Source organism: Myotis lucifugus, unplaced genomic scaffold (assembly GCF_000147115.1).
Source record: "Myotis lucifugus unplaced genomic scaffold, Myoluc2.0 scaffold_79, whole genome shotgun sequence".
NCBI classification, from domain to species: domain Eukaryota; kingdom Metazoa; phylum Chordata; class Mammalia; order Chiroptera; family Vespertilionidae; genus Myotis; species Myotis lucifugus.
Window position 1 is genome coordinate 334,754 of NW_005871127.1, and position 12,320 is coordinate 347,073.

Below are 12,320 nucleotides of genomic sequence, written 5' to 3' on the forward strand. Positions count from 1 at the left end.
TATAGATATAGATATAGATATAGATATAGATATAGATATAGATATAGATATATTTATATTTAAGAACAGGTGCTTTAACTTCTACACAACATCAAAAGGTTTGACAGTGAGACCTGCTCATTTCACTGGGTATGATAAAACGACCACAATTATTGGGATATTTAACTAAACAAACCAAGTTCAAAATGTAGGCCTCCAAGTCATTTTATTTGGATTGTCTGGGTTACCTTACTGATCACATTAACTGGATAATTGCCAAATTTACTAGTATGCTAGATAAATTTCCTATGAAAGGAGTAAGTTTTGGCATTGAGTAATTAATCTTTATAAGTAGGCTGACTTTCTAAAAAGATATAGAAAGACCTATTGAATTTGTGGTTTAAAGCCCAGATATTATAATAAAATGTCACTTTCTTGCTAGTCACTTATCGCACCCTGGAGACGCTCATTAAATTTTAAAAAAGGTGTAGTATTAAAAACTTGGAAAGTTTTTTCTGCATATGTATATTTTTCTGTTTAATCTGGGTTTGATTTCTGCTATGCAGATCATATCAACAGAAATGCTGAACTCCTTGTCACTGACGCTCTCATTTTCATTCATTTGCTTGTAGTCACCTGGGCAGCCTTGTGACTGTCCTGTCCAGGCAGCATATGCGATGGCTCTGGGACTTCAGTGGAAGAAAGCCCTTCTGGATAGGCAAGTATTTGCGCAGCCCTGAGCAGGGAGACAAGAACTCGAGGAGAATGTCTCTCTTCTATGGGCCAAATGGTTGTGATTTATAATCTTTAAAAACTCATCTTTTTAAAAAAATTTTTATTGTTTAAGGTATTACATATAGTAGTACATATGTCTCATTTTCCCCCCATTGACCTCTCCCCGGCCACCCTCACCCCCAGCACATGCCCTCACCACCCCTAGTGTCTGTGTCCATTGGTTACGCTCATATGCATGCACACAAGTCCTTTGGTGGATCCCTTTCCCCCTCCCCCCACCCTTCCCTCTGAAGTTTGACAGTCTGTTTGATGCTTCTCTGTCTCTTGATCTATTTTTGTTTATCAGTTTAGTAAAAACTCATCTTAATTACACAAAACTTTCATTTTTAGACACATCTCAAAGAAATAATAAGGGATATGGGTCTATTTATAGATAAGTGAATTCAACAAGTGGTATTTCTAAAAGTAAAAAAAAAATAGAAAGAGCTATAAATAGGGGATGATTAAATAAATTATAGTGTAGTCATGTGAAGGAATATTTAATATTTAGTGCTTTGTGGAAGCATTAAATATTAAAGACATGACAAAATGTCTCATACTTATTAATACTCAATAAATATATATTGGATGAACATTATACATAAAATATTTGTGGCAAGGTACTTAGTAAAAAGGCAGAGTGTACAAACATATGAAGCATGAAATAATTTAAAATAAAAAAGAGCCAGAACCGGTTTGGCTCAGTGGATAGAGCGTCGGCCTGCGGACTCAAGGGTCCCGGGTTCGATTCCGGTCAAGGGCATGTACCTTGGTTGCGGGCACATCCCCAGTGGGGGGCGTGCAGGAGGCAGCTGATCAATGTTTCTCTCTTGTTGATGTTTCTGGCTCTCTATCCCTCTCCCTTCCTCTCTGTAAAAAATCAATAAAATATATTTAAAAATAAAAAAGAAATTTATATATATGAACTATATATATTTATATACATGTAATATATACATATATTAAAAGAAACATGTCAGAAAATTAGAAATGTTTAACCTGCAGTTGAGAATTGTAGGTGATTTTAATGTTATCCTTGTTTTCTGAATTTTTAATATTTCCTACATTTTAAACAATAATACAAATCCTTTCAAGCCCTTCTCAGGGCCCCTCAAAGTCAGTGTTCTCACCATCTCTCTCGAAAGGTGGTGTGTTTCAGGAAGACACTAATAAACCATTCTTGGCTTCTCAAGATCTCTTTACCCCTCAGGGAGTCTCTAAATTCTGAAATTATCTGAGAGTATTAAGTTAAAGCTGAAGGATGAGTTTTCTTTACATCCACAGCTAATCTCAAGGCTCTGTCCCCACAAAGTTCTAGGCATAGTGTGACCTGGTCAATAATTCAAGGGCGCAATCTAGAACAAGATAGGTTATTCCTAACTACAAGTACTACATTTTATTCTACCCCAAAATATTGACTGAAAATCGGTTGAGAGAAGATTGTATGCTATGTAACTAAGATTGTTTTCACGGTCACGTGTGGTTTTGAGATTCAGATCATGCTATTGAGGGGGATCCTTTTCTCATTTTCTTCTTTTTTATTTCTCTTATAAAAGAAAATGAGGGGGAGGAGCACTTCTTTAAGAGAAATTCCAAGAGCTTTGCAACATTAAAGTGTAATTTCCAAAAATTGCCAGTGGGAATAAAGAGGCAAGTTGAGAAAAGCTGCTTTTTGTTGAAATTGTCACAGATGGAAAAAGTCTTAAGCTTTAGACTAAAAATAATACTGAGTAAGTTACTTTCACATAGGAAAACCGAGACGTTTAAATAATGAGGAACAAGAACAATAGACAAGAGTGTATCTGTGTCCCTGTGATAGAAGTTCTGCCTATAGGATACGATAAATAATGATTGTCATTTAGTAAACACATACATTTCATGTGCTTAACATGCATGATCTTATTTCACCCGCAAAACAAAAATACGTTTTTATTGATTTTTAGTAAGAGAAAAAGAGAGAGAGAGAGAGAGAGAGAGAGAGAGAGAGAGAGAGAGAGAGAGAAACATCATCAATCAGTGCCCCCCGTTGCCTACCAGGAATTGAACCCACAATCTGGGCATATTCCCTGACTGGGAATTGAACCAGAAACCTTTTGATGCACAGGACAATGTTCAACCAACTGAGCCATATGGACAGGGCAATATATTATTTTTATTCCAATTTGCAAATGGGAAAACTAAAACTTAGAGGGGTTGAGTAACCTTCCCGAAGATGTTCAATGCATACATGCTGAAGCTAGGTTTATATATTTTTATTGATTTCAGAGAGGAAGGGAGAGGGAGAGAGAGATAGAAACATCAATGATGAGAGAGAATCATTGATCGGCTGCCTCCTGCATGCCCCACACTGGGGATTGAGCCCACAACCCAGGCATGTGCCCTGATGGGGAATTGAACTGTGACCTCCTGGTTCATAGGTCAATGCTCCACCACTGAACCACACCGGCCGTGCTGGAGTTAGGATTAAAATTCCCATCTGCCAAACCCCAAAGCCTTAAGTGCTTAGTTGTGCCCTGTAGGATCCCCATATCCCATGTTTTAGAACATAGGCCCATGTTTGCATGTGGCTATTGAGATTAGAACAATAGACGGATATGATATCCAAGTATAAATGTAATAAAATCGTTTGGCACATTGTTTTGGTTCACATTAGGTTTGAATAACAAAGTGCATGCTGGCCACTGGGAGTGGATTGGCGGTGAGCCTGTCACCTTCACCAACTGGAGCAGGGGTCCCCCTCGACGTTCAAAGCCTGGCAAGAACTGTGTTTTGGTTCAAAGACAAGGAAAATGGCAAACCAAGGACTGTAGGAAGGGCAAAGCTCACAATTACGTGTGTTCCAGGAAACTCTGAATGTAACTGGCCTTCCAGGTACCCAATGGGATTTGTCACCTATTTATTTACAAGATTTATGAATATTTCTCAATAGAAAAAAAGGTGTCACGACTAACTTGGTACATTTTTTTTGTCATAGTGTATGATTCATTTTATTTAGTAAAAAAAGGGGGGACATAAATGAATACCTTCAGGAAGACTGATAAATGAATATTTCTTACAGGAAGAGATACAATTCTTGCATCTCAGTACTTTTCAAAATAAATGCCTGATGTATTATTTGGAACAAGATTTGCTCATTCTAGGAGACCACCACTCCAACCCCATTCAGTATCTCAGTCAGCCCTAATTTTTCATGGTCTTTGGATTTTTTGGTCCCAGTACTTCAAATGGGTCTGTTCTGAAATCCATACTGCCGGTGCTTCTGCCGCTTCGGCCTGAGTGAAGCTAACCCTAGTTCATTCAATCGGGGCTGGACGGCCAAGGGCTGCTGTGTCCCTTTGGAGCCGTTTCAAATGTGAAACCTGAGCTAAGAGGCCGTGGATCAGAAGGAGAATTCTCTGTGGTGAGAGGGAAAGCTTTAGATGGAAGAAAGTTGACGATGGAGGCTCATCTGCAAAGCTCTAGTTCAGGTAAGAATTTGGAGGCCACCTGTGCTTCGGGGGTCTACCCATCAGTACTCAGGAGCCAGATCTCCTTTTGGAATAAGAATGTTGGCCTGTGCCATTCCAAGGCTAAGAATTGCATTTCCCCAGCCTTACAGAGTCATGAGAAATTTGAAGGAACATGAGCATCTCTATTCATTTATGTTTGTAACACTGACTAGGATTTGTCAAGGACATTTTGGAATAAAGAGTATATATAAATGATGCTTAATATATGGCAGAAAAATACTGCTTCCTCAGAAGTGTCCCAATGAACTCTGCTGATGAACAACAACAACAAAATAATACTGAAAACAAAGCCCTTGAAAGCCTATACTCTCAGAAAGGAGTTTGATGCCAATTTGAGCCCTTCAACCTGTAATATCCGTAGAAATGCCACGTGGACGCGATTCTCTGATGTAAAGGTACCTTGTTAATTTATAACGTCATCCGAGTGAAACATTGCTGTAGCGGTGAAGCATGTCGCAGACTTATAAGTACCCCCTTCTGAAATCAAGGTTTAATTACAGGAAATTAGAAATTTACTTCTGAAACATTTACTCAATGTTTTCCTCTTTTCATAATCACTAAAAAATATGGTTGTGCCAAATGTAACTTGCTACATGAGCCCCAGAGTAACTTCAGAGTCAATATGAGGTTACCCAGGAGACCAGTGCTTCAGTTCTTTGGGCAAAACTAAAAAAGACTGAAGAAATTCTGCCAAATTTCTGGATATAAAACAGCACAAGCTTGTTTTATGTCTGCTCGTTTATCAAGATTTTGGTTAATAGAAATATTTACAAAGAGAGGCTGAGATAAGACTTAGACATCCTAGGAGAGAAAGAAAAAGTCCAAGGAATGAGGAATTCAAGGGCCACACCTTCCTACTGGAACTCTATTAACTATTTAAAACTGAAAATTCAGAACCATGGCAACCATGTAGAACCTGTTTGGCAGGGTAGATTTTATTATACAATGAACATAACTGCAGTGACAGTGCCACTTAAATGTAATTGCAATGTTAGCACAGAGAGAGACTGTTTTGAATTTTTATAGCAACTAGAAATACCACAAGAATGTTTTAAAAATATTCCTGATCATGAAAGCATTAGTCAAGTTGCAAAATCCAAGTAATGGAAAGAAGAGACATATAAAAATTCAGGCAAGTGTGGGTGCTGAGCAACATTCATCATGATCTTCACTTCTTTCTCGAGATTGGGCTTGACTCAGGGTCCAGGGAAGAATTAAATGATTGTCATGGTTCTCTCCACCTTGATTGGTCACTGTGGCCATTCGGGTTCTGGGTGGAGCAGGAAGGAAGGAAGTGGAGTAATGGTGGAATGGGAATGGGAAGAGCAAAGGGAAAGGAGGAGAGGAGGGTTGAGTAAGAAAGGAGGGGACTGATGGTAGCTAAGAGGAAAAGCACCAGGAAGAAGAACCTGAAGCCACCCCGCCCTTCTCCCCACACTTGCTGACTAACTCAGGAAAAGACCCGCTTTATCCAAGGGCATCAACCCAACACAACAGTCAGGAGCTTTTCAGAGTATTGTGATATTTGGTTTTTAACAAAAATAGACACGTACACAGCATATATTTGCTCAACATAAACTTGTAAAACGTATGATCATTATTTTATCTCCTTGCAAGGAGTGATACAAATGAACCAGGTGACATTTATTTACATTTCTGCTTTTGTTAATTTTCAATACAGCCCCAAGTAACAGGCACCCATTTTCATTAACAGTTCAGTTCTGTATAATTTAAACCATAAACTGGTGCTAAAGAATTTCTGCAAAAAAAGCAGCTTATTAAATGTACTGTATCTATTATTGTATCAAAACCAATAAAATAAACATTTCTGAACCACTATTCCTTTTGTTTTCAACATTTCATATTTATTCTATCCATTATAAGAAGGGATGGAGAAGAAAACTCAACATGTCTTTTTTGTTGTTGTTACTCCTCACCAGAGGATGTTTTTCCATTGATTTTTTTTTTTTTTAGAGAAAGTGGAAGGGAGAGGGAGAGATAGAGAGAAACATTGATGTGAGAGAGACACATCGATTAGTTGCCATCCACATACACCCCAACCAGGACTGGGGATTGACCCTTCAACCGGGGTACATGCCCTTGCCTGAAATCAAACCCGGGACCCTTCAGTACAGAGGCTGACGCTCTATACACTGAGACAAACTGGCTAGGGCGTCTTTTTTATTCTGACTTTTAGGTCAGCCTTTAGTTATATGGCTCCCATCCATTCACCCAGCCACCCAGCCACTCATCCACTGTTCATTCAACAAATACTGAATCATGAGTTCCAACCCAGAATAGCACATGCATGCACATTTCTAATTGATGTGTGTGTGTGTGTGTGTGTGTGTGTGTGTGTGTGTGTGTGTGGCTTTTTATCAGGGAGGAGGTCACAGAGGAACTCACTGATTATATCATCTCTTTTCAGAAATGGAGGAAAGCACACACTGACAAAAAGTGCTCAGCCTGTCTTTTGTTGTATTTCTCTCCTGATTATGACACTGGTGTCAATGCAGTGAGTTTATAATCAGCTCAAAGTGTTATTGCCAGCAGCTATCGACATTTCCTGTCTCCAGATTGAGTTAGAAACTAAAGTTTTCAAATCTAGCTAATTGTTTTTGCAACTATTATTTTTCCCCAAAAAAAGACAGGAGTATGTCTCTCTGTGTCTTTGAGATTTCTGGAGTAACAGGAATTTAAAAAAAGAGAACTTGTATATCATCTCACCTGATATCCATATTGTACAACAGAGGAGACTAAAGTCCTTGAATGTTAAAGTGGGAAGAAACCACCACTAGAACGAGGGTCTTCTAATTCTTCCACATATCTATTACCACTTTGAGCAAGTGGTTTTACTGTTGTCAACTAACATATATTGAATAATGAGTATGATATGATAAGGTTCACCATACATTTGAATATACTGTAAGTGAAAGAAGGTGGACACAAAAGGCCATGTATTGCCTGTGGCCAGTGTAGGCAAATCTGCAAAGACAGAAAGTAGATGAGTGGTTAACAGGAGATGAGGACAAAGGGACATTGGGACTAATTGCTAATAGGTAAAGGGTTTCTTTTTTGAGAGGGTGGAAATGTTCTGAAATTAGATAGTGGTGAGGTTGCACAACACAGTGAACAAACTGCAAACCATTAAAGTGTGCTCTTTAAATGGTGAATTTTATGTGATAGGAATTGCGTTTCAATAAAAGTGCTATTTAAAATCACCATAAAAATATTTAATTTAGAAAGCTATAAATGGCTTGATGTATTTGACTCATCCAAGATACTTTCTCCAGTCCTTGTCCCATGTCTCACCCAGGTTTCTGTTTATCTTTTTTTGTATAGTTGGTTAAGCGGGAGAGAATGCTTATTTAACATATTTTTTAATTTACAGTGCTATGTTGGTGATTTCCCTTCGCTTTCTCTCCATTAATCAAGGGGAGGACTGTTAGTGATTCAGAGTGTGTCTGGATGTCTGTAATGGCCTGAATGACATGATTTTCCTTAAATTAGTTTTACAGGTCTTTAGAACAGGATCATGCAGGAAATGAATATACTGTCCTCATAACTTACACACATAACTGTTTACTTTTGAACATTTTTATAGGTCTTATATTCTAGTAGGCAATAAAGTTTAGTTTCTCTTAAGACAGAAACTAAATAAACTAACACTTTAATTAAAGGCCTTATGGTAACCTGCAGTGCTTTTTCCAAGCAATGAGGTATGAGTTTACCTTTTGCTCTATCCTTCTCTGTATTTTTGCTTCCCAAAGGCAATCAATCCTAATTTACCCTCCAGAAGAAAAATGAAAAAAAAAAGATATACTGTCCTTAAAACTAGTCAAAATAAAGCCGGAGTGACTATATTAATATCAGAGTATATTTTAAAGCCAAGATTATCACCAAGGATAAAGAAGGTTATTTGATCACTTAAAGGGACCAATGCATCAAGAGGACACAATAATCATAAACATGTATGCATCTAGTAACAAAGTTTAGAAATTCATGAAGCAAAAACTGATACAACTGCAAAAAGAAATAGACAAATCCATAATTATAGTCAGAAATGTTAATACCCCTCTCTTAATAATGAAGAGAGCAAGAAGGCAGAAAATCAGTAAGGACACAGAAGTGTGGGCACTGTTGATCAGATTAACTTAATTGACATTTATAGAACACTCCACCCAACAAGAGCAGAAGATGCCTTCTGTTCAAGTGCATACAGGGCATTTACCAGGGCAGACTGTTTTCTGGGACATAAAATGAATCTCAATAAATTTTAAATGATTCAAATCACGCAAAATATGTTCTCTGACCACAATGGAATTGAATTATAAATCAACAGAAACACCTTTGGAAAATCCTCAAATGTTTGGAAGCTAAATTATAGATTTCTTTAACTCATGGTTAAAGTAGAAATCAAAGGGGAAATTAAAAAGTATGGTGAACTGAATAAAAATGAAAACACAACATATCCAAGTTTGTGGCATGCCCATAACGCCTTACTTAGGGGAATTGTATAGCACTAAGTGCCTAAATAGAAAAGAAGAAAGGTCTTACCCTCTAGTTTCAACCTTAAGAAACTAGAAAAAGAAGAAAACAGAAATAAAGAAGTAACAAATTATTACAGTGGAAATCAATAAAATAGGAAACAGTGCAACAATAAAGAAAATGAATGAAACCCAATCTAGATCTTTGAGAATATCAACAAAACTGTTAAATCTCCAACCAGACCAATCAGGAAAAAATGCGTGAGGAATGAAAATGAGAAGTTATATCAGGAATGAGGTTATATCGAGTGACATCACTAGAGATTTTACACTACTAAACGCACAATAAAGGACTATCATAAACAGCTTGTACCAATATACAAGTTAAATAAAATGGACAAATTCCTTGAAAAACAAACTATCAACGCTCAATCAAAAATTTAAAACCATGTAACCTATAATTATTACAAAAATTAACTTTACTGTTTAAAACTTTCTCACAGTGAAAATTCCAGGCTCGGATAACTTTACTATTGAATTCTACAAATATTTAAGGAAGAAATAGAACCAATTCTACAAAACTCATCTAGAAAATGGCAGAGAAAAGACTACTTTCTAAATTGTTCTATGAGGCCAGTTATTACTCTGAAACAAAACCATACAAAAATATTACAACAAAAGAAAACCACAGATTGATCCCCCTTATGTATATGGATGAAAAATTCTAAGCAGAATTTTATCAATTCAAATCCAACAATATATACAAAAGGTAGTACATCTTCACCGAGACACTGTTAAGAGAATGACTAGCCATAGAATGGGAGGAAATATTTTCTATGCATATAATGATAAATGACTTGTATCCAGACTATATATATAATATGTCAGAAGATTTGAACAGATACTTCACCAAAGAAGACATATAAATGGCAAATAAATATATGAAAATATGTCAACATATTTTCATTAGGAAATTGTAAATTGAAGCTAAAATGAGATAGTATTTCACATCTAATAAAATGGCTAAACTTACGAAGAGTGGTCATATCAACTATTGGTAAGGCTTTAAAGAACTGAAGTTTCATACACTTGTGGTGGAAATATAAAATAGTCCAACCACTTTGGAAAATAATTTAGTGGTTTCTTTAAAAATGGTAAACATATACCAGCCATTCCACTCCTAGGTATTTACCCAAGAGGAAAGAATGCATATTTTCATTCAAAGACATATGCATGAATGTTCATAGCAGCTTTGTAACAACCAAAACCATTATCAACCAAATGCCCATTATCATGTGAATGGATTAAAAAATGATATCCTTTCAAAGAAATACTATTCAGGAATAAAAGCAAATGAGATATTGCTACAACACCTGGATAATTCTCTAAATAACCATGCTGAGTGAAAGAAGCCTGACAAAAAAGAATGCATAGTGTGTATGTACTCCATTTATAGAAAATTCTAGAAAGTTAAAACTGACAGAAAGGAAATCAGGTGTTAACCTGTGAATGGGAGAGGAGGACAGGAACTGGCAGAGGAAGAGATTGCAAGGGGACACAAGGAAACTTGGGAGCGATAGATCTGTTCACTATCTTGACTATAGTAACAGTTTCACAGATATACACACATGCATATATATGTCTAAATCTACCAAATTGAACAGTTTAATCACATGTTATTTTATGTCAATTTTATACTTCAATAAAGAAAGAAAAACAAAATCATTTCTACAAAGTGGTAGAAAATTTTAAAAAGAAAATGAAAGCTACTTGCATGAAGATATCTTTATTTCAGGGCACTAAAAATTGGGGCAAAATTGTATGATTTAAATATCCAATTAAAGAAGAATGCTTAATGGAATATTATATTACCACCATTGAAATAATAATTCTATCACATAATGTTAATTTAAAATAGCAGAATACAAAGTAATACATTCACCATTTTAATAGCTATGTTGCAATAGGCAGACTGATAGGGAAGAACAAGAGGTAGATTTATATCTCACTTCTACTGCCTAAACTTAGGTTTCTCATCTATAAAATGGGGGTACCTATAACTCCCTAGAAGTAAAAGTTAAATGTGAAACTATAAAGAATATGCCTGGGACATAGTAGTCACTTCAAAAAATATCTTTTTAAAAGTTGGAGAGAGAGAGAGAGAAAGAGAGAGAAAGAGAGAGAGAGAGAGAGAGAGAGAGAGAGAGATAAACTACTTGGAGGAAGGTGAAACTTCAAACAGTGCTTGTCCTCACCCGTAAGCAGGGAAGGAGGAGCTGGGGGAAGGAGAATTGGGATGTTAAGTTCCATATTACAGGGGAGAACTTCCCACATGTTAGCACATTTGTGTTGAACAGTGTTTCCAGTTTGGGAAGAAATCTGGGTGACCGAGGAAGCTCTTTTTAGAACCCCAATATACCTTACTTTCAGATGTGGTCTATGATATGTCCACAAACTGTGACAGGTATGACAAAGTGCTTATCTATGATCTAATTTGGGATCATTTTTTCACATGACAAAAAGGATTGGTTGCTTTGCCTAAAGGATTGTTTGTTGCTAAGGACTTAGGGGATGTTTTCTAAGAATGGTTTTTCCATGGAGCCTCATTTTCAAAATGTCCCTTTGCATTCAGTAGGTGAGGAACACGCTTGTTGCATATATTGAGCATTCACCAGGCCCCCAAAGAAGAATAAAATGATGCTAAGTGAAGGGAATGGTGGTTCAGGGCATATGGGAGTCGGGAAGGATTCAGGCTAGAAGCTAAAGAACATAAAAGACTAGCAGACACTGGCTCCCAGGAAATCACTGCCTTACCTACAGATTTCCTACCCATTTCAATCCTTGGGCCATTTTAGTGCCTGACCACAAAGAATAGGCTACTCAGAGTCTCAGATTTGAATCAAGAGTTGAACTTTTGCAAATGTGACTAAGGCCAGCTCAGCTTTATGAAACTCGCGGGCTCAGGGTCAGTACACAGCGGAAGGCAAGCCTTCTTGGAAAGTTCTGCTTTGCTTTTGCATTTTATTGTCATGATTTTTCACACTTTGTCTCATGCCACCTTGTTACTTAATCCCCACACCTCGGAGGGAAAAACGTGTAATATTTTAATATTTATGTTACAGATACTTAACATTATGTTTCTGCCTAGGTGTTGCCAAGATAGTCAAGCCAACCTTTATTTATAGAGGGTAGAAAATGTAAATCTGTCCAGAACGTTTCGTGAAATGGTCTTACTACTTCCAGAGTTGGGTTTGGTGCCTGCTTTTGGAGAGTCTCCGAAGGGTTGTCAATACAAGGTGTCATTGTTTTAGGTTTCCGATCCACCACTCGCTTTTCTCCCCAACATCTCTCTCTTTTGGCAAGTTTTCCTCGCATTCTGTCCTACATTTGGCCCCGAGTCAGTTGAAAGCTTTGCAAGTTGATTTTCCATTCCCATCTGAATTTTAGCTCAGCGGCGGAACTGTTTTCCATGTGTTTTTAATCATTTGTTCATGTGTTATGAGCTTATAGGGACAGTGTGGTTCCCCCAGGCTGCCTGCATCGTATAAGCAGAAGCTGGCAATGTGGCCGG

General features: G+C 37.2%; 1 protein-coding gene across 1 annotated transcript in view; it reads left to right on the plus strand.

Moving 5' to 3' along the window:
* FREM1 (FRAS1 related extracellular matrix 1) overlaps positions 1–3,606 on the plus strand; it is a 118,346-nt gene extending 114,740 nt beyond the window's left edge. The window contains 2 exon segments of the mRNA XM_023755557.1: positions 612–697; positions 3,407–3,606. Of these exon segments, the coding sequence (XP_023611325.1) occupies positions 612–697; positions 3,407–3,606 (286 nt within the window).
* The last annotated feature ends 8,714 nt before the right edge of the window (positions 3,607–12,320 follow it).